The sequence below is a fragment of the Trichosurus vulpecula genome, chromosome 7, assembly GCF_011100635.1.
Source record: "Trichosurus vulpecula isolate mTriVul1 chromosome 7, mTriVul1.pri, whole genome shotgun sequence".
NCBI classification, from domain to species: domain Eukaryota; kingdom Metazoa; phylum Chordata; class Mammalia; order Diprotodontia; family Phalangeridae; genus Trichosurus; species Trichosurus vulpecula.
In genome coordinates this window covers 140,029,531-140,049,775 of record NC_050579.1, presented here as the reverse complement: position 1 = coordinate 140,049,775, position 20,245 = coordinate 140,029,531, and the positions used below count along the sequence as shown (strand labels likewise).

General features: G+C 36.7%; 2 protein-coding genes across 2 annotated transcripts in view; one reads left to right on the top strand and one right to left on the bottom strand.

Moving 5' to 3' along the window:
- TRDN (triadin) overlaps positions 1 to 20,245 on the bottom strand; it is a gene marked incomplete in the record, with an annotated part of 469,162 nt that overhangs the window by 194,069 nt on the left and 254,848 nt on the right.
- LOC118856967 (40S ribosomal protein S29-like) lies at positions 12,449 to 12,613 on the top strand. The gene has a single exon (XM_036767548.1). It carries the CDS (start codon positions 12,449 to 12,451, stop codon positions 12,611 to 12,613), a length of 165 nt encoding a protein of 54 aa, XP_036623443.1.

Genomic DNA, 20,245 nt, shown 5'->3' with positions numbered 1-20,245 from the left:
AATGAGTTATATTTGGAATTATTCTAAGATCTATAGACAAGAACACTGTGCTTGGAAAGCACTGGAACTGACTGTATAGAGATGATGGGAGGTTATCTGTATTTCTAGTATGCCTAGAGGCATGGACAGAACTCTGGACCTGGAGTCAGGAAGACCTGAGATCAAAACCAGCCTCAGTCCCTTACTGGCTATATTTTAACTCAGGTAAGTCATTCAGCCTTTTTCTGCCTCAGTTTCCTCATCTGCAAAATAGGATAATAAAGGCATGTATCTTGAAGGGCTGTTGTAAAGATCAAATGAGATATTTGTAAATTGCTTGGCAAACCTTAAAGGACTGTACAAATGCTAAATATCAGTAGTAGTAGTAGTAGTGGTGGTGGTAGTAGAAGTAGTAGCAGCAGCAGCAGCAGCAGTAATGAACATGACTTGGCACAAGTTATAGCAACCTAAGCAGCTGTTCTAAGCCATAACCCCTTAATTCTAGCAAGCAACAATGCTCCTGAGACCCAAACTTTCCCTACACAAGAGAGTAGGGGAGAAAAGGTATCGGTGTTTTGCTTCAACTGATATTTGCCTCTTCATGCCTATGACACAGGGCTCCCAGTTCTATATTCCCTACCTATGCAGAATGTTCAATTCATTTTTCGATGTGATTGCTCCTTGCATATTTGGGCACAATGAAGTCCCCCTTAGAAGTAGTATGGCAGGATGGATAAAACCCTCTGCTTGGAATCAGCATTGACTCAGTCTGAAACTTAAATACTTGTTATCTCTGTGATCCTAGAAAAGACACTTATCCTAGCCTCAGTATTCATACTTTTAAAATATTGTCGTGAGTATATAAAAGAATATATGCAAAGTGGCCATACAAATGTGAGGTGCCCCTGTTCTTAAATGATCTTTTCTTGTGTTTAACAGCACCACTGGCATCCCTATAGAAGTGGGAAGGAGGTTCCATACATGGTGGGGATGAACCACTGGTTCATATATAAGAAATAATGAGATGGACAATGTCCAAGCATAATTTCCCTTTCTATAGATCAAATGATCTACAGATAATAAAGTCCAAAGGTCACAGCCAGAAATAAATGCAATACAGATCTTAGTAGCTAGGAAAAAAATAAAATATAGCCTACTTCTAAGTTGAGAAGCAATGGGTATAAAGTCAAGAGGAGGCAGGTCCATGCAATGCAGGGTCAGAAGGACAAAATGAAAGGAGGAATATAAAGGAACAGTAGGTATTGGAATAATGACTATTTGCTTCATGCAGAATCAACCCTAGGTCTCATCATTTATGGCAGCACCATGCTAGTCATGTTCTTCCTCTACTCAGTATACACACACACACACACACACACACACACACACACACACGCCTCCTTAGATGAAAGCAAATCAGCTGGGGATTCAAAAACCACAATTTCTTCGACTAGGTTTCGCAATTTTTGACTTTCGTCTCCTTTGCCCTCTCTCTGGACACACGCTAGATTTTCTGTTTCTCTTGCAAAGAAATGAACTTAGAACTCCAGATGAGTTTCAATCATTTCAGAGTATGATGATACTCTTATGTCCTTTGTTCCACACACAAATACAGCCTAATGTCTCATCATTAAGTTTTGTGGTAGTCACTTCACGCTTCTAGAATCTTGGGTGTGTAAAGAACTAGGAATCTTGTACATGAACTGCCGTTAAGGAATATTTCCCATGTTGTGGATATTTTTAGCTGATACCTTGAACCTAAGGGGCAGTACTCTGCATTTATTCCTATTAATTTCACCTGATTCAATTTAGCATAATGGGAGAAAAGCTGGACTTTAAGTCAGTAAGACCAGGGTTTAAAACCCACCTAAAGCGGAATGACTCTGTCCTTTCACCCAGCTCTCTGATAGAAGGGAATGCTGGTTTTTTGAACAAACAAACAACAAACTTTTTTTTAGTTCTTTCCAAACTTAAAGAGCATCAGTTATTTTGGGGAAAGATACTAGGCCACCTGCCCTGACTTTTAATTAAAGTCGACTCAGTTTTATAAGGCTGTCTCAGATTCTGAGTACCTTAAAAGAAAATGTGATATTCATTTCTTTCTTACTTCACAGTCATTTCCCAATTAACTCCACTTTTTAACAACAATAACAACAAAAACAGCAGGTTGGGGAAAACCAACAAAACAACTATACCTGAAAACACATTTAGCACCTGGGGTCCACCTTTCCATAAAAAACAAAATGTATTTCATCAGTTATTCTCTAGGAGCAAAATTCTCAGCACCTTTTAGAACGATATCTAATGTAATTTATTTTCAGAAAATTTCCATAGAATGTCCAGAATTTCATCATACTACCATACTACATTTTAAGTCCTACATAAATGTCAATTATTATCAAAGCCTTTTTTTTTCTTTTCTGTCCTGGACCCTCTTCTCTACCTTCCTCTATACTATTTCACTTGGTGATCTCCTCAGCTACCATGAATTCAATTATCATCTCTACATTGATGATACTCAAAGCTACGCATCCAGCCCTGTCTAATCTCTCAGCTGATCTCCAGTCTCACATACCCAACTGCCTAGTAGACATTTTGAAAGGGATAACCCATAGACGTCTTAAACTCAGTATGCCAAAAATCATCTCATTATCCCTCCCCCCAAATCCTTCCATTTTCCTAACTTCCGTATTACTGTTGAGGGTACCAAACATCCTCCTAGTCATTCAGGTTTGCGACCCAGATTTCATTGTCAACTCCTCATTCCCCCTTACCCTTCACCCTACCTTCCTCATATACAACCTGTTGCCTATGCTGGCCAATTTTACATTTGAAATATCTCTTTCAGACACCCCCTTCTCTCTCTGATTACAACACCACCCACCTTTGTGCAAGCCCTCATCACTTCATGCTAGGCTTATTTTAATAGCCTGCTGATTGATTAGCCTGGCACAAATTTCTTCCCAATCCAATCCATCTTCCACTCAGCTGCTAAAGTGATGTTACTAAAGTGTAGACCTAACCATGCCACAAGCCTAATCAATAAACTCCACTGGCTCCACATCACCTCCAGGATCAAATATAAAATCCTCTATTTGATGGTCAAAGCCCTTTACAACCTTCCCCTCACCTTTCTAGCCTTCCTACACCTTACACTTCCCCCAACTCCTCCACATACTCTACAATATAATGACTGACCTCCTTGCTGTTCCTCCCATACGATCTCCCATATTTTGACTCCACGTATCTTCTCTGGATGTCCCATAATGCCTGGAATGCTCTCTACTCTCTACTTCTTATCTCTCTTTCCTGGTTTCCCCGACTTTCTTCAAGTCCAGACAAAAACCCCACCTTCCATAGGAGGCCTTTCCCAATATCCATGAATTCTAGCACATTTAATCCATTGGTATTTCCATTTTATCTTGCATATATTTTGTTTGTAGATAGTTATTTGCACACATGTCTTACCAATTAGATCGTGTGCTCCTGGAGAGCAGGGCCTGGGTATGTTTTTGCTTTTCTTTGTATCCTCAGTACTTAAAAGAGTGCCTGGAACATAGTAGGTGCATAATAAAGGAGGATTTACCACTTGATGGAGAGAGAAGTTACATATTGTTGTGGGTAGGGTACTTCAGAGTCTGTAAGCCATAGGTTCAAATCTTCCCTTTGACACAATACCTATGTGAGCCAATGGAGAGTGTGCCTATATTGATTAAGTTAGAGATTCTTAATGTATTGACATTTAACTCCATGGAAATAACAACCACAGCTAGAATCTATATAGTACTTTAAGGTTTGTGAAATAATTTACCTCACTTGATCCTCACGAAAGTACTGACAGAAGAGCTCTTATTCTCATTTTATAGATGATGAAACTAAGACTGAAAGATGTTAAATGACTTCCCTAGTCATATAGCTAGTAAAAATCTGAGACAGGATTTGAATTCAGACCTTCCTGACTCCAAATTCATCACTTAAGATGCTAAGCATAATTTGCCATATTAAAACTTCATATACTCAAAGAGAGTCACTGCAGAAAGAGCACTGGCTCTGGAATCAGAGGAAGGGATATCAAAGCCTATGTCTAATGTTTGATATGTGCATGACATTTAACCTCCTTACATCTCAGTTTCTTCACCTGCAAAGTGAAAGAGATGGATTAGATGTCTTTTGAGGTCCCTTCCAACTCAAGATCTATGATACTATGACCATTCTCAGTTTCTGAATTCTGTGTCTGTTATTTTAATTTAAAACCAAAATCAAGTTATCTGAATTTCTGTTGCTTAAGTTCAAGGTTAGACATGGTTTATAGCAAGACTAAATATGATGGCACAATGAAGACAATTAGGTCAAGGACTTGTGAGAATATTATTTTGTTATTTGGTTAATATCAAGCTTGTCTAAAGCTTTGTTACAATTAGTAATGTTAAAAGAAGAATGGCTTCTGGTTTATTTTGTAAATGCCATCAAAGAAACGTGGCATGACAAAAGTTTATGATATTGTATGTACTGTGATAAGAATTGGCTATTTAATGTGTTTATGTATGTACTGGAGCCCATTGTTAACTCCTTAAGTGAGATATCATCCTCCTGCTGAGGAAATTAATAATGAGTGAATGTAAAATATAAGAAGCTGGGTTCTGATGTGAATTTCTTAAACAGAACAATTGGTCAAGGTTCCAGTTTTGAATTTGTAAAAATGATCAGGGTATAAGGATTAGAAATGGTAACTTAAAATTGTGCTAAGGTGACATTTGCAGGAGAATGGACAGAAAGCTGGTTCCTATAAGAAGACAAGAGGAAGATGCTGGGATGCTGTGCTGAAGATGGCAGAGCAAATGCCAAGGACCAGAAGACTTTTGGTGCTCCCTGCCGGAGCTATATATATAGCTATACAGGAAAAGACTTTTTGAATCTTAAAGGGACAATTGCATCATCGTTTTCCTTTGGGTCTCTGTATCTGTATTTACAAAGGGGACTGCCCCCTTTGATTTGTCAACGCATCAGAGATTTTGAGGAATGGAAACCTTAGAAAAGGGTAATGGGGGCACAAGCATGATGGGAAGATAAGTTGATGGACAACTTCTATCAGCAATGATGTGTGGAGTCCTCAAAATCGTAAGAAATCAGAGTGGAGACTCGATGGGATGGATAATTGTGAAGACTTCACAGGGTATGTCTGAGGGAGTAGGAGAGGTTTGGGATTTGGCCTTGTGATTCTGGAAGGTCAGGGCCTGGAGCTGTCGGCATGCCCTTCCCCCTCTCTCTCAGATGTTAGAAGATAATGAACTTCCTGTGAGCTATTTGTTCTCTGCTCCAGAAAGGTCTCTCCTCCCCCCGCCCCATTTCTTCTCCTAGACTTTCACACACCACCCCAGCAGTTGAGTTCCGATAGGGAAAACCTGAATGGACTGGATCAACCTTGGTCCTCTGTCTAGTTTTCGCACCTAGACTGTAAGCCCACCTCCCAGCCAATGGTGAGAAGGGATAGAGGTGGGTGGGAATCTTTTCATTAAGAGTATAAATCAAGGCAGATTCCCTTCTACCTCGCCTCCTCCATTATGGAGGTGTGCCCAAATCTTGCAAGGTTTGTAAAATAAATATACTTTGTTCCTCCTAAAAAAAAATATGATGGCACAACATCTTACAGTTCCCTAAACTCAAGCATTTTTAAACCACAGAAAACCTTCTTTCCCTTCAGGCCGTCAAGGACTGAAAGCATCATAAAACACAGGTTTGTTGGGGTTTTTAATATCCAATAAGTGTAAATGTAATAAGCAATATTCTAATGTAGTCACCTCTCAATTATCAACAATCAGATGCCAGATATCATCAGCATGTATCCCATGATCCATTTTGAAAGAAACTCTATTGTTGACTGTGATTATTCGATTAACGATCATAGAACCCAATTAACTTAAGGAATTGAGATTATTTATGGGACTGAGGTGCGTCACTGGAGTGTGTTTAATTATCTGCAGTGAAGTTTCATTATATTAGCTCGAATAGTCACTTAAGAGAAAAAAAAAACCAAAACAGAAAAAGAAACTGTGAGTCAGAATGTGGATGTGAAGAAGCTACTCCTCGAGATTCATTGGGTTATTGAAGAACTACTAGTATAAGATATTCTTTGCGATCCAGAAAATCCAGAGCAATGACCATCTCTAAGACCTCAGCCATAGAAAAACAGTGAAAATACTAAATATGAAAAGAAAATGGAGTTCCAAAAAATTAGTCACAATTAGAACTTCTTCCCTTTACTACAGCCTTAGCTACCTTTTTTTTTTTCTTTTCAAGTACACTAATTACTCAGCTCTTTTCACTTTTTTTGCACCATGCTGTAGCTGACATAAAAACTGGTAAGTGCATTCAAAAGCAGGTGGTCCATGGTTGAAGAAGAAAAAATTTTGCATGCTAAATTTCAGGACCCCTCTCAAGTTGAAGTCCAAGCCAAATGGCCTTCTTGGCCTCCCTTTACTGGCCTTACTAGTGCTCCATTTTACATTAATGAAAATTTACCAACTTGTTCCTAGTTTCCTGCAAGAATTAATTTAAGATTTCAAAATGCATGTTGGACAGACATTTGTAAAATCTTGCTTTAACACATGCATGTAAAATGCAAAAAGCCTATAAAAAATCTGGTGATTCACTGAAATCATGCACTATCAACAAGTATGTGCACAGTCATATGAAAATAATAAAACAGAAATTGCTTCCTTAAATAAATTATTAAGGATGACATATAATTTAATATTTCATACTGGCGTGCAATATGCCATGTAAATTATTTTGAGCTATGGTAGATAGTTCAAATAACCTGTTACAAAACGCTCATAAGCTGAAATCCATAAAATTATATGTATAGCAGCTATAAAACTTAATGTTATTTCCATGGCCAAGGGCTTGTGAAAGGGGTTCTTTGAAATCCCTCTGTGACAGTATCTACTCTTGGATGCAAAAACCAACAGCCAAACACTTTAGTTGGCTTTTGCAGAATTTAATAAAATTTGCCCCAGGGTCTCTTATTCTTTGTATAAAAATTGGTCTAGAGATTTCAGTGAAAGAGTTATGAATGTATCTCTCACAACAGTACACTCTTTTATGAGTTATGCTCAATGTTACTTTTATAGGGTCAACTTCTTTGTATGGCTCATAGATATCTGAATGTAAAGTTTGAATGGAATATTTTCAGCACATAAAGAATCCTGAAAGAACACTGCTGGACTCTCTCTTCCATAGAATGATCTTTTGACTTTGGGGCCCAAGGGATGTATTGGTTGCATCCTATTCTGATGATTTAGCTTTTCCTTTCCAAATTGAACAATATAAAATCATGTTTTCTTTGTATGTACTTGCTGTCAGACTACTAGCCCAAAATGAATATGCATCTTTATTCCAGATTCATCATCTCAGAAGGTTACAGATGATAGTCTTAAACTCAGCTAAGCATTTTGCAAATGTACGCAGCTAGTTATAAGAACTTGATGAATGAATCCTGATTACTAAGTAAATATTTCAGAGTATATGCACTAGTGATGATGTACCACTAGTATAATCTTTATATTCAATGGAAAACATGTTCATTCATTCATTCATTCATAAAAATCATAACATCTTTAGGCTATCTTATTTCTTTGCAGAAAGGCTGGATTTAAATCATCCTCAAAATACTGATATCTGATTTTTTTAAAAAGTTGCATAAACTTCCAGGGTAATCTATTCTTCATTAACCAAATCTTATGTCAGAAAGTTGTTTTGTTTTGTTTTGTTCTTAATCAAGTTAGAATTCTGAATGCTAGGATTCGTCTCCTACAATTAAGGTAATTCTGATCGAAATTCAAGCATTGCTCAAGGTCAAATGATAAATGATGATATTCATGCTATCATACTATTTCTGGGGTCAAAATTCTCAATCTCAAATTCATATCTCTAGTCCCAAACCCCAAATTTGTCTGTTGAACATCTCCACTTAGATGCCTTGGCACGTTTCCAATTCAAAGACCCTTCATTTGTTCCTTCAATACCTGTTCTTCCACCTGATTGCCTTGATTCTGTGATTATCAGCACCATTTCACTATTTATTCTTGAAGTTTTTTCATCTTTCTCACCTCCCCACCCCCACATCCCAATCACCAAATGTTGTCCTTGTAGTTGTTGCTGTTGTTGAGTCATCCAAACATTGAAGATGTTGGACTAAACAATTTTCCATGTCCTTTCTATGGCTCTAATTTTTTCTTTTGGAGGGGGGAAGGCAATTGGGTTTAAGTGACTTGCCCAAGGTCACACAGCTAGTAAGTGTCAATTGTCTGAGGCCGGATTTGAACTCAGGTCTTCCTGACTCCAGGGCCGGTGCTCTATTCACTGCACCACCTAGCTGCCCCCCATGTCCTTTCTAGAACAAAGATGATTCTATATCTCACACTTTCCATATGCCATACTTTTTCAGCATTATGTCAGTTCTGAAAATCCATTCTTCTCTCTTCAGTCTGTACTAAAATCCTACTCAATCTTAAAGGTTCTACTTAAATGGCACCTCCTCCATGGTTGTCTCTGTTTACAAGCCAGAAGTGATCTTTCCCTTTTCTTTTTAAACTTTCATAGCAATCCCATTGTACCTCTCCTATTCACTTATCCCACTCTGTCATAGACATTACAGCATACTTCCTATGCCATAGTTATTTGTGTACATTATTATCTCTGCTACAAGACTTTGAGCACCTTCCTAATCTCCCTAAGTACCTAGCTCAGTACTTTGCACGTAATAATAAAGTTGCACATAAGTGTTTAATATTTTTGATTGACCCCCAACCCCAAATTCATAGACTTTTAAATCTATTATATAATAATAAAATGAGCCTTGAAGTTTTGAAGTTATATTTCATATATTGAATTTCTAAGCTCATTGACAAAGTTCTCCAGTTTTCCACATTCTTTATAACTAGATAGATACATTTGCAAAATGTTTAGCTGAGTTTATGATTATTATCTGTAATTTTCTGAGGTGATGAGTCTGGAATAAAGATGGATACTCATTTTAGGCTAGCAGTATGACAGCAAGGAAATTGAGGATCAAAGATGTTAAATGACTTGTCCAAGGTCGCATGGGTAATAAATATTAGAGGCAAGATTTGACCTCAGGTTGTCTGACTACAGTGCTAATTCTCTTTCCACTGTACCACTAAATGTTATGATCCTATAAATTTAGCTGTGATTATTAAAAGTCAAAAAGTTTCCATTTATTCCCTAGATAAATATAGAAGCCTTTAAGAACTAGTTTTTACTCCTCTGTGAAAATCTCATTTTATAATTGATCTTTTGAGGTCTCCTGTCTTCCTTTTGAAGAGACTTCTTTCCATATGATTAGTAACCTCCACCCCTTGAGGATTCAAAACTAATTCTCATTATAGCCTTCCAATCAAGCCCATACCTCCCAGACCATAACTTCACCATTTATCCTTCTTTCTCCACTCTGCCCCTTACCAAAAGCTAGCATAAAAAACCCTGATTTTTCACTGAATAGCTTTCATTAAGTTGTCATATTAGAGAAATCTAAGAACTTTCTTGAACTCACTACTGTAAATAGCTATAAAACTTAATGTGCCACCCCTCCAGGGGTATGTTTGCATTTTTTTATAGCAACAACTCCTGAGTAATCCAAGCAATAAATACCTAATAGAATAACTATCTACTGTCTGTTAGAGTCCTATTTTAAATAAAAAAACAGTAAGGACAATAGGATATGTAACCTTCAAGTTGATGGAAAATATAGAAAGCCAGAGAGTAGGAACAGCCAGGAAGAAATGATGTACAGAAATACACACAAGACCCATGAAACTGAGTGAGAAAAATAATCTCCTTATCAAGCTTATTATTTACTTCCTCATAGAGCTATTGCAACCTGAGCCACACTACATTCTTCACCTTCAGCATTGTTGGATGGTCCTGGTCTTGAACCAGCTAGTGCTTCAGATCTTGTTTACTATCTTTGGACATTCAACTTGATGTTATGAATATGAATTGCCTTCCCACATGAGTATTATGCCCCAAATCTTGTAGAGGACTTCCTCCCTATGACAACATCCTATCTCCACCCCAATATACCCCCAAAAGGGTACCAATCCTTCACCAATGATGCAACCGAAAAAAGCTAAAATCTTCAATATTTCAACATTTGAATTAAATAATGGTACTGGGCAAACCAGGAACTTTGTTCATAAGCAATGAGCTACTCAATATTAACTGGATCAGTGATACAAATTTCAGATTAAACAAGTCTATTAAAAATGAGAGAGAGAGAGACAGACACAGAAAGAGAGAGAGAGAGAGAGAGAGAGAGAGAGAGAGAGAGAGAGAGAGAGAGAGAAAGAGAAAGGGAGACAGAGAGAGAGAAAGAGAGAGACAGAGAGACAGAGAGAGAGAGCTTGTTTTACCTTTTTTTTTAACCTCGACCACAACTTCCTTCTCAGTTTTCTTCTTGCCATCTTCCTTTTCTGATATGGAAACAAAAAAAGAGTTTGGTTTTTTCCTCACATTTAAACATCACCAATTATAAGCTCATAAAATTCAGAATCCTCATTGAGTTTATTTTTTGAGGAATTTGAGGGCTTAGATGAAAGTCATTGGGCCAGCAAGCCCATCATAAATAAATTCAAAATTTAAAAATGAAAGTCATAAATGAATGATTTCAAACATTAGGTTGATTTCATGAGGGAAAGGTTGAGAAAACAGAAAGAAGAACAGAAAGATACAAAGAAAGAAGATTGATCTTTGAGGGTCCATTTTCTTCTTAAATAGAATAAAACCATTCTGATCAGTGGAAATATTAAATGGCATTATTCCATGTTGGAGGCATCTGCAATATTTTTACAATAATGTAATTTCATATTCTATGATTCCTAGTCACATACAAGTGTAAAGGGGTTGATCAGAGTCACTGCTGGTCATTTTGATGAGTTCCTCTCCCATCAAATTCTTCTGATTACAAAGCATAGACCTTTTAAGGATGGCACCTCCCACTGAGGTAGAAACATTCCCTAGCACCTTCTTGAGAGAATAGGAATGACTTCTGTGATTGTTTCTAGTAACTGCAGCTACATCAGTCAAATAATCAGAATGACTGACTGTGCAGGTAATTTTCATTAACTTATCTAGAAAATTCACTCCATTTTGCTTTAATTTTATGTATAAATGCACATAGAGGTATGTATGTAAGCATATGTACATATGAGAGTGTATGATGAGAAAAGGAATGTTATAATTACATTGCATTGTATTATATTACATTGTTATATCATGCCATATCATATTAATTATATCATATTATGTGATGTTATACATATCATACCATATCATATCATCATTCTAGCATAGTGTAGACAGTACCAGCCTTGAGGTCAGGAAGTCTTGGCTTCAAAAATTGTCCTCTGACACATAATAGCTATGTGACCATGACAGCAACCAAGACACAAAATAGCTTTCAAAAGCTATTTATAGTTGACAATCCACCAATCTGTATCAGTAGAGATAGTTTCCATACTACCAAATATGTTACACTATGCCACATTATTTTGTATTGTATTATGTTATATTGTAGGCAGCTAGGCAGCACAGTACTTGAAAGTATTAATCTTAGAGTCAGGAAGACCTGAGTTCAGATCCTACCTCAAACTGATTGTATGACCTGGCTGTGTGACCCTAGGCAAGCCACTTGACCTCTCTCAGTCTCAGTTCCCTCATCTGTAAAATGAGGGTGGTAATAGTACCTACCTCACAGGATTATTGTGAGTATCAAATGAGATACCATATGCTTTCCAAATCTTAAGGCACTATACAAATATTTTTATTATTATTGTTATCTTCTTCATCACCATCATCATCGTCATCATCATCATCATCATCATCATTGTTTTACTAACACCTTATAACAAGATCTCCGAATGGCATGCAGGTAACTCTGGATTCTCAAAGTCTATGCCATTGGAACATAAGCTCTTGATAGCAAACAGGCTGGTGGGTCTATGTATCTATAATCAGCTGATGGCAGTGAAGTAGGTTCTATTGTATTATATCACATTGTTGCAACATAATGTTACAATATTTTTCCATTCCAATATTTCAAGCATCTGTAATATTGTCAATGTTGGTAGTTCCTCCACAAATGGAGGACACAGCTTCTTTGTAATTGAGTGGATCATCTTTGAGAGTTGTCTTAACCAAAAATTCTTTACCTTGCAGCCAAACTGGAGACCGGCCTCTCTTAACTTAACTCAGACACACATTTGATGACTGTAACCATACCCAAAGCCTGGTTTTATTTTTGACGGGGAGAGTAGTTATTAGAGTAAGACAAAACTTCAGTAAAATCAATGACACTGTCTTCAACTTAAATCACAACTGCCAATTACAATGTAATGAACACGTTTAAAATGTACAGGCAACCTTTTTTTCTCAAGTATTTCCTAATGGCGCTATGGGTGACCAGCAGCTCTACTGGAGTCACTCTCGCAAAATCGGCCAGGGGTCTTGGTCGTACCGTTCAAACCGGCGTGGCCTGATCTGCAAGTACGGCCTGAACATGTGCCACCTGTGTTTCTGGCGGTATGTGAAACTCATCGGTTTCATCAAGTTGAATTGAGTTACATTTACGGATCTTGCTTCAGTGATTACACTGACCATCAGTGATTACCATTTTACTGGATTCCGGACAACTATTTGATCTACCCACTTAAAGATCGATCCTATTGTACATGCTATGCTAATTTGTATATATGATTTTAAACGGTCATCCTCAAAAAACCAAATAACTAAAATGTACAAGCAGCTTTAAAATTCCCTTACCCTTCTTAGTTTCAGATGTTACTTTCTTGTCAGGAGTTTTCTTCTTTTCTTCTTCTTTTCCTAAGGAAGGATTTACAATCTTTTATTTCTTATACATTAATACTGAAATTACAGATTACATTTTAAAATACTCTGACATCATAATTTTAGCAATAACGTTATTGGACCATGCAAATGATTAAAACGTGACTAAACCGTAACATTCACAAATAAAAAAAAATCAGTCTTTACTAAAGAATCTTTGTGTAAACTAGTAGTATTTGATATTTTTTAATGTCTTCATAGTCTTAATAAGCGTACTATGAATTCACATGCTAAATGAATTTTGTTATTAATGTCTCTCCTAATCTGCCTCTAACAAAGTGGAATTTGGGATCCTGTCACATGTTGGTTTCCTAACAACAAGCCAACAGTATTTATTTTTAATATATTTTTATTTCATTAAATATATACCAATTACATGTAAAAAAATAACAAGCTTTTTAAAAATTTTGACTTCTAAATTCATTCTTTCCCATCCTTACTCTGTTCTTTGAGAAGGAAAGCAATTTGATATCAATTATACATGTGAAGCAATGCAAAACACATTTCCATATTGACCATGTTGCAAAAGAAAAAAAAAAGAGGCAAAAATATTACAAAAAGAAACTTTAAAAAAGTACACTCCAATCTGCATTCAGAGTTCACCAGCTCTCTCTCTGGAAAGAGCATTTTTATCATAGGTCTTTTAGAATTGTCTCAGATCATTGCCTTGATCAGAGTAGCTAAATCTTTCATAGTCTATCATCCTTATAGTTCTCCTACTGCCATGTACAATGTTCTCCTGGTTCTGCTCACTTCATTTTGTATCAGTTCCTATATGTCTTCCCTAAATATTGCTTTGGCCGTAATCCCACAAATTTTGAAATATTGTCTCATCATTGTCATTCTCTTTAATTAAATTATTCATTGTTTTTACATTTTGTTCTTTGACCCACTCATTCTTTAGGAGTGGATTATTTAATTTCCACTTAATTTTTTCTTTCTATGTTTCTACAGCCCTTTATTAAATGTAATTTTTGTTGTATTATGGTCTGAAAAAGATGATAATTTAATAATTTAACTTAATTATATATAATGTGAAATAATAATTGTGTAATTGCATGCAATTTTTATGCATTTTGCTGTGAGGTTTTTATGCCCTAATACATGGTCAGTTTTGGGGAAGGTGCAATATCCAGCTGAGAAAAAGATACATTCCCTTCTATACCCAATCACTTTTCTTCAGTGGTCTACCATATCTAACTTTTTAAAGATTCTATTCAACTCAGCTTTTAAAAGATTCTATTTATCTCCTTGACTTATTTTTTTATCTATTTTCTGGTCAGGTTTTATCTAGTTCTAAGAGGGGAAAAGTCCCTCATTAGTATAGTTTTAATATTTATTTTCTCTTGTGATTCATTTAATTTTCCCCTTAAGAATGTGGACTCCATTTGATGCATATATGCTTAGTATTGAAACTACTTCATTGCTTATGGTACCTTTTAGTAAGATACAGTTTTCCTGCTTATCCCTTTTAATTAGGTCTATTTTTGCAGCTAGGTGGTTATAGTGCCAATGTGATACCCATGGCTGCTGTGGCTACCATGAATATGCCAGCATAGTTCTGAATCACAAAATATAAAGACTCTCCATGGAAGATGAAACCAAAATATTTATCCAAATACCAGAAAGCCAAATCCATCATAGCAACAAAGAAATCTATTATAGTAGCCAAGAAGTCTATACACATTACCAATGCAGAGAGCACTGACATCCCCAAGCCTTCCCTCTGTTAGGGACTTCCCACAAATGAATTCCCTTAAGCAAAATCATTCCCCCTCTCCCTAGTTCCTCTGCCTGCTCTCTCTTTCCCAGCTCTGACAGCTCTGTCTCACTTCCTGCTCCACCCCTTCCTCCTCCACCTGTTCACAAGCCCCTCCCATCACAGGCTCCATGTGACTTGAACTCATGTGACTCAGACTCATTGTGACTCAGAAAGGTCACATGGGCCTATTAATGGATGGGAAAGATCCTCCCATTGCATTAACAATACATTAACAGCACAGTGGTGCAGTCGATAGAGAGCTAGGCTTGGAATCAGGAAGACCTGAGTTCAAATATGACCTCAAACATTTACTAGGTGTGTGACTTAACCCTGTTTGCCTCAGTTTCCTCATCTATAAAATGAGCTGGAAGGAAATAGCAAACCACTCCAATATCTTTGTCAAGAAAACTCCCAAAAGGGGCTTGAAGTCAGACACTACTGAAAATGATCAAACAAAAACAAAATTTTTGCTTTTGCTTTGTATGAGAGCATTACTGCTACCCCTCCCCGCCTTTTTTCTTCAGGTAAAACAATAGATTCTGCTCCAACCCTTTATTTGAACTCTGTGTGTGTCTCTCTGTTTCAAATGTGTTCCTTATAAACAACAGTGTTGGATTCTTGTTTCTAATCCATCCTGCTGCTTCCATTTTGTGGGTGACTTCAATACATTCACATTTACAGTTACGATTGATAACTGAGCATTTCCCTCCAGACTCTTTTCTTCTGTTTATCCTTCTCTCTCTTTTTATCCTGTCCTTCCTTTAAAGTCTGTTTTGCTTCTGACCAGTGACTTTTTTTTATCTGCCCTCCTTTTTATCACTCCTATTTCTCTTGTCCCTTTCTCCTGCTCCTTCCCTGTTGGGTAAGATAGATTTCTATTATTGAACATGTAAATGTTTTTTTTTCTTCTTTGAACAAATTTAAATGTGAGTGAGGTTCAAACTTTATCCACCTTTTACCATCATTTTCCCTTCCACTGTTAAAAAAAATCTCCCCATTCCTCCTCTCCCCTCCCCCTTCTCCCAAAGTACATCTCCTTCTCACCTATCCATTTTTTTTACATCATCCCAATATAATCAACTCACTGCTGCACCCTCTGTTTTTGTAGAATCCTACCTACACTAATAATGATAAAGTTTTTAGAAGTTACACATATCATCTTCCCATGTAGAGAGGTAAACAATTTAACCTTATTGAGTCTCTTATGATTTCTCTTTCATTTTTACCTTTTTATGCTTATTTGGAGTCATATTTGAAAGTCAAATTTTCTATTTTGCTCTGGTCTTTTCGTCAGGAATGCTTTGAAAGACCTCTAGTTCATTATATATTCTTCCCTCTCCCCCTCCCCCCACCTTTGAAGCATTATACTTGGTTAGGCTGGGTAGGTTATTCTTGGTTGTAATTCTAGCTCTTTTGCCTTTAGGAATATAATATTCCAAGTTCTCTGATCCTTTAAGGTGCTTTAAGATCCTTTAACATCTTTTACTTCCCAAATCTTGTGTGATCCTGACTGTAGCTCCTTGGTATTTAAATGGTTTCTCTCTGGCTGCTTGAAGAATTTTCTCCTTGACCTGGGAGCTCTGGAATTTGGCTATGATATTCTTGGCAGTTTTTATTTTGGGATCTTCCAAGAGGCGTTGGTGGACTCTTTCAATTTCTACTTTATCTGTTGGTTCTGGAATATTGGAGTAGTTTTCCTTAATAAGTTCTTGACATATCATGTCTAGGTTCTTTTTATGATTGTCCCTTTCAGGTAGCCCAATATTTACATTAGCTCTGCTCAATCTATTTTCCAGGTCAGTAGTTTTTCCAATGAGATATTTCACATTTTTTCTGCTATTCTTTCATTCTTTTGACTTTGTTTTATTGTTTCTTAATGTCTCATGGAGTCATTAGCTTCCACTTGGCCAATTCTAGGCTATAAGGAATTATTTTCTTCAGTTAGATTTTGCACATCTTTTTCCATTTGGCCACTTCTACTTTTAAGTAGTTATTTTCATCAGTGAATATTTTTAACCTTTTTTTCATCAATTTGTCCAATTTTAGTTTTTAAGGTACTATTTTCTCCAGCATTTTGTGCCCCTTTTAGCAACCACCTAATTTTCTTTTCATAATTTTCTTCCTTTGCTTTCATTTCCCTACCATTTTTTCTTCCAACACTTATTTGATTTTGAAAATCATCCTTAGCTATTCCAGGAATTCTCGTTGGGCTTCTGTCTAATCCACAATTTTATTGTTTTGCAATTGTTTTGATTCTGTCTCCTTCTAAGTTTGTATCTTGATTGTCCCTGTCACATAATTGCTTTCTATGGTCAATTTCTTTTTGCTGTTATTGTTTTCTCATTTTTCCACCCTTTTTCTTCATTTTGAACTTCATATTAAAGTTGGGCTCTATTCTTGGCATTGGGAGGGGGAGAGGCCTGGGCAGAGATTGGCACTGTATCAAGCTTTAGGCTTTATCACACTGCCTTTTTAAGAGCTAGTTCTGATGTTTTGGAAGTTTTTGGTGCTTTCAAGGCAGTGTAATCTGGAGAGAGGTATGGTAATTGTTCTTTGTTTACACTCTGATCCTTACCCAGGAAATGCCCCTGAATCCCTGGGATTGCAATCAATACTGTTCCTCAGGGCTTCCACTCCTTGAACTAAGCACTCCTCTTCACCTTAGAACTATAACTCTGAAGTGGGTACAGGCAACGGAGTCGCCAAACAGTGTCTGGTCCTGTATCCAGTGATAGCACAGAGGTCCCCTGTGGTATCTTTCTGACCAGTTGCCATGTTCCCTTAATGTCTCTGACTTAAGAGTTCCCCAAACCGTTGCTCCTTCAGTCAATACAGCCTGGTCCCAACAGTGGTATTTGGTATCGGCTTCAGGTGAGCGTTCACCCCCATGTCATGGATCTCTCTTTCCAACCTCCTGAGTTGTGTTGGGCTGGAAAAATGTCTTGCTCTTTTTTTTGGTTCTCCCTGTCCAGAATTCAATTTGAGGAATTATTTTAGAGTTATTTGGAGAGGAATGTTAGGAAAGCTCAGATGAGTGCTTTTTCTACTCAGCCCTCTTTGCTCTGCCCCCAGAAGTCAGAAATTTTTTTTAAGTGCTTACCATACACCTGGAATTGTGCTAAGCACTGACATACAAGTACAGGTAGAAAAAAAAGACACTCCTTCCCCTCAAAAAGCTTATTTTCTAATGGGGAAGATAACATTTTACAGGAAGCTGAGAAGGGTGTGTTAGTTTTCCAGCTCTGGGAATGGTAGAGAGAGTCCAAAGAGCCTACAGATTTCCATTTTAAGGACAGAAATGTTAGTCAGTTCTAGGCTTTGTGTCCTTAAAATGGAGGTTCTGTAAGGGATCAGGCAATCAAAGGAAGAGGCCATAGGGAAAACTTTTTACCTTTATTTTCCCATCCAAGCAATATGGTACAAAAGCAACAGGGCTGCTCTTCTAGCAGACTTTTTTTAGAAGTATGTTCTTGTATTTTCCTTTAAATTCAATTTTATTCAGTTTCAAATTCTCTCCTTCCCCCCATACACATATTTGAGAAAGCAAGAAAAATAGAACCCATTACAAATATACATAATCATGGAAAACAAATTTCTGCATTAGCAATGTTCCAAAAAGAAAAAAAGGCAAGAAAAAATAAAGAAGAAAATATGCTTGAAACTACACTTTGAGTTAATCAGTTTTCTATCTGAAGTTGTATGGTATGTTTCGTGTTGAATCTTTGGAATTGTGGTTTTTTATTATGTTGATCAGAGTTTCCAAGTCTTTCATAGTTGATTATCTTCCAACTATTGCTATTACTATGTAATTTGTTTTCCTAGTTCTTCTCATTTCACTCTGCATCAATTAATCTGTCTAGAAAATTGTTTCTTAATCTACAGTTGCATACAGACATTAAAATGGGAGCACACAGTTCGGCACCCCGATGTGGTATCTTCAGTTTTCAAGAGAATTAGATCCCTTTTCTCAGATCTGAAGCATCCCTGGGAGGCAGAAAACATAAGGAACTTATCCAAGCAATAATGAAAGAACAGAATGGGAATTGTAGATACTTTCTTTTGTAAGAGGTATAGCCATTTTAAAAACGACATTCAAAAGAAGGTACAGATTCAGCAGCTATTGAATATTTGGGCCTTCTAAGACTAAGGCTACATTGAAAAGAATACATCTTCAATTAATGCTATTCATAGGATCCTAAATTTAGAACTTGAAAGGACTTAGAAGATTTCCAGTGAAACACTTCATTTTGTGAATGAAGAAATAAGGACCAGTGATTTCCTCAAGATAACCTGACTGACTTATTATTTAAATGACTGGAAGTTTTGTGGTAATTTTTACCACCCTTCTCAAGAAGGAGGATTTCTATATCCTTTTTTATTTTTTTCATCTTTAGTCTCAGGTACCAGAGATAAACTCTTAAATATTTCACTTACCCATGACTGTTGCCATTCCTAAGAAACTCAATGAGGAGTTCTAATATGAATGCCCAAGTTAAGTCTACTAATGACTGCATCTAATTAAATATAGGAATTAATTCATTCCCTTAGGTCTTGGACTTTTTTACCTACAGGATCAAAGACAACATGTTCTGTCAGTGTTAGAAGCTATAATTAAACAAAAAATGTCTCTATAGGATTTCAAGAGATAGTCAAATGTCTAATATAAAAATATATTCAAACCCTATCTAAAAGTAAATGCAGTCTACTGTTATAACCCCAGCAAACATAAATATAAAGTCAAGAAGTCAATTTTTGATAATTTCATGTAGCCCAATGTCATCCCATTTTTCCTTAAATATTTTCTACATACTAAATAGATAATTCCCAAATAAACATACTTGCAGAGAATTATTATCATATTCAGCTTCTCAGGGGTAAACTTTCTTTGACAGGGGATTTGCCTAAATTATAAATAATTGAAGCAATGGAAAAGAACAGAAGCCTAAGATTCCCAAAAGATTGGGTCTAGTCCCAGCTCTGTAAGCTCTTCCAATTCTGCCAGTATATGACCTTAGGCAAGTCACATCTCCTCTACAAAACTCAGTTTCCTCAAATGGAAACTGAGGAGGTTGGGCTAGTTGATTTCTAAGATCCTTTTCTAAGTTTTTTACTTCTATCATGACACATGCTTGAACACACATTTACAGAACATTGGACTCTGGCATGAGAGTCAACATGGTACCATGGATCCAAAGCAGTCCTTAGAAACAAGAAGGCTTGGGTTCAAGTTGCACAAATCTGAGCAAGTCACAATGTAAAATCTCAATGCTCAGGAATGTAAAACAAATAAAAATGGGGCTACTAATCTTTACATCAGGAGCAGGTCATGTATTGACTTAGAAAATCACATATTAATATTATCTATATATTATTGTATTTTTTATTTTATTAAATATTTCCCAATTACATTTTAATTTGTTTCTAGGTGCACTAGGGAATGTTGTGGACCAATTGAGCTGTGATTATACCTCTGCTTTAGGCAGCTTGCTAGGATCACAAACTGGTAAGAAGGTGCTGACCTGCACTGGTTGAGGGAGCTTCCTCATTGGGGAGTTACTTCCTATATCAGTGAAACCCAGATCC

Excerpts from the sequence above, each read along its gene's own strand:
- LOC118856967 (XM_036767548.1), top strand. The coding sequence starts at position 12,449 with ATGGGTGACCAGCAGCTCTACTGGAGTCACTCTCGCAAAATCGGCCAG.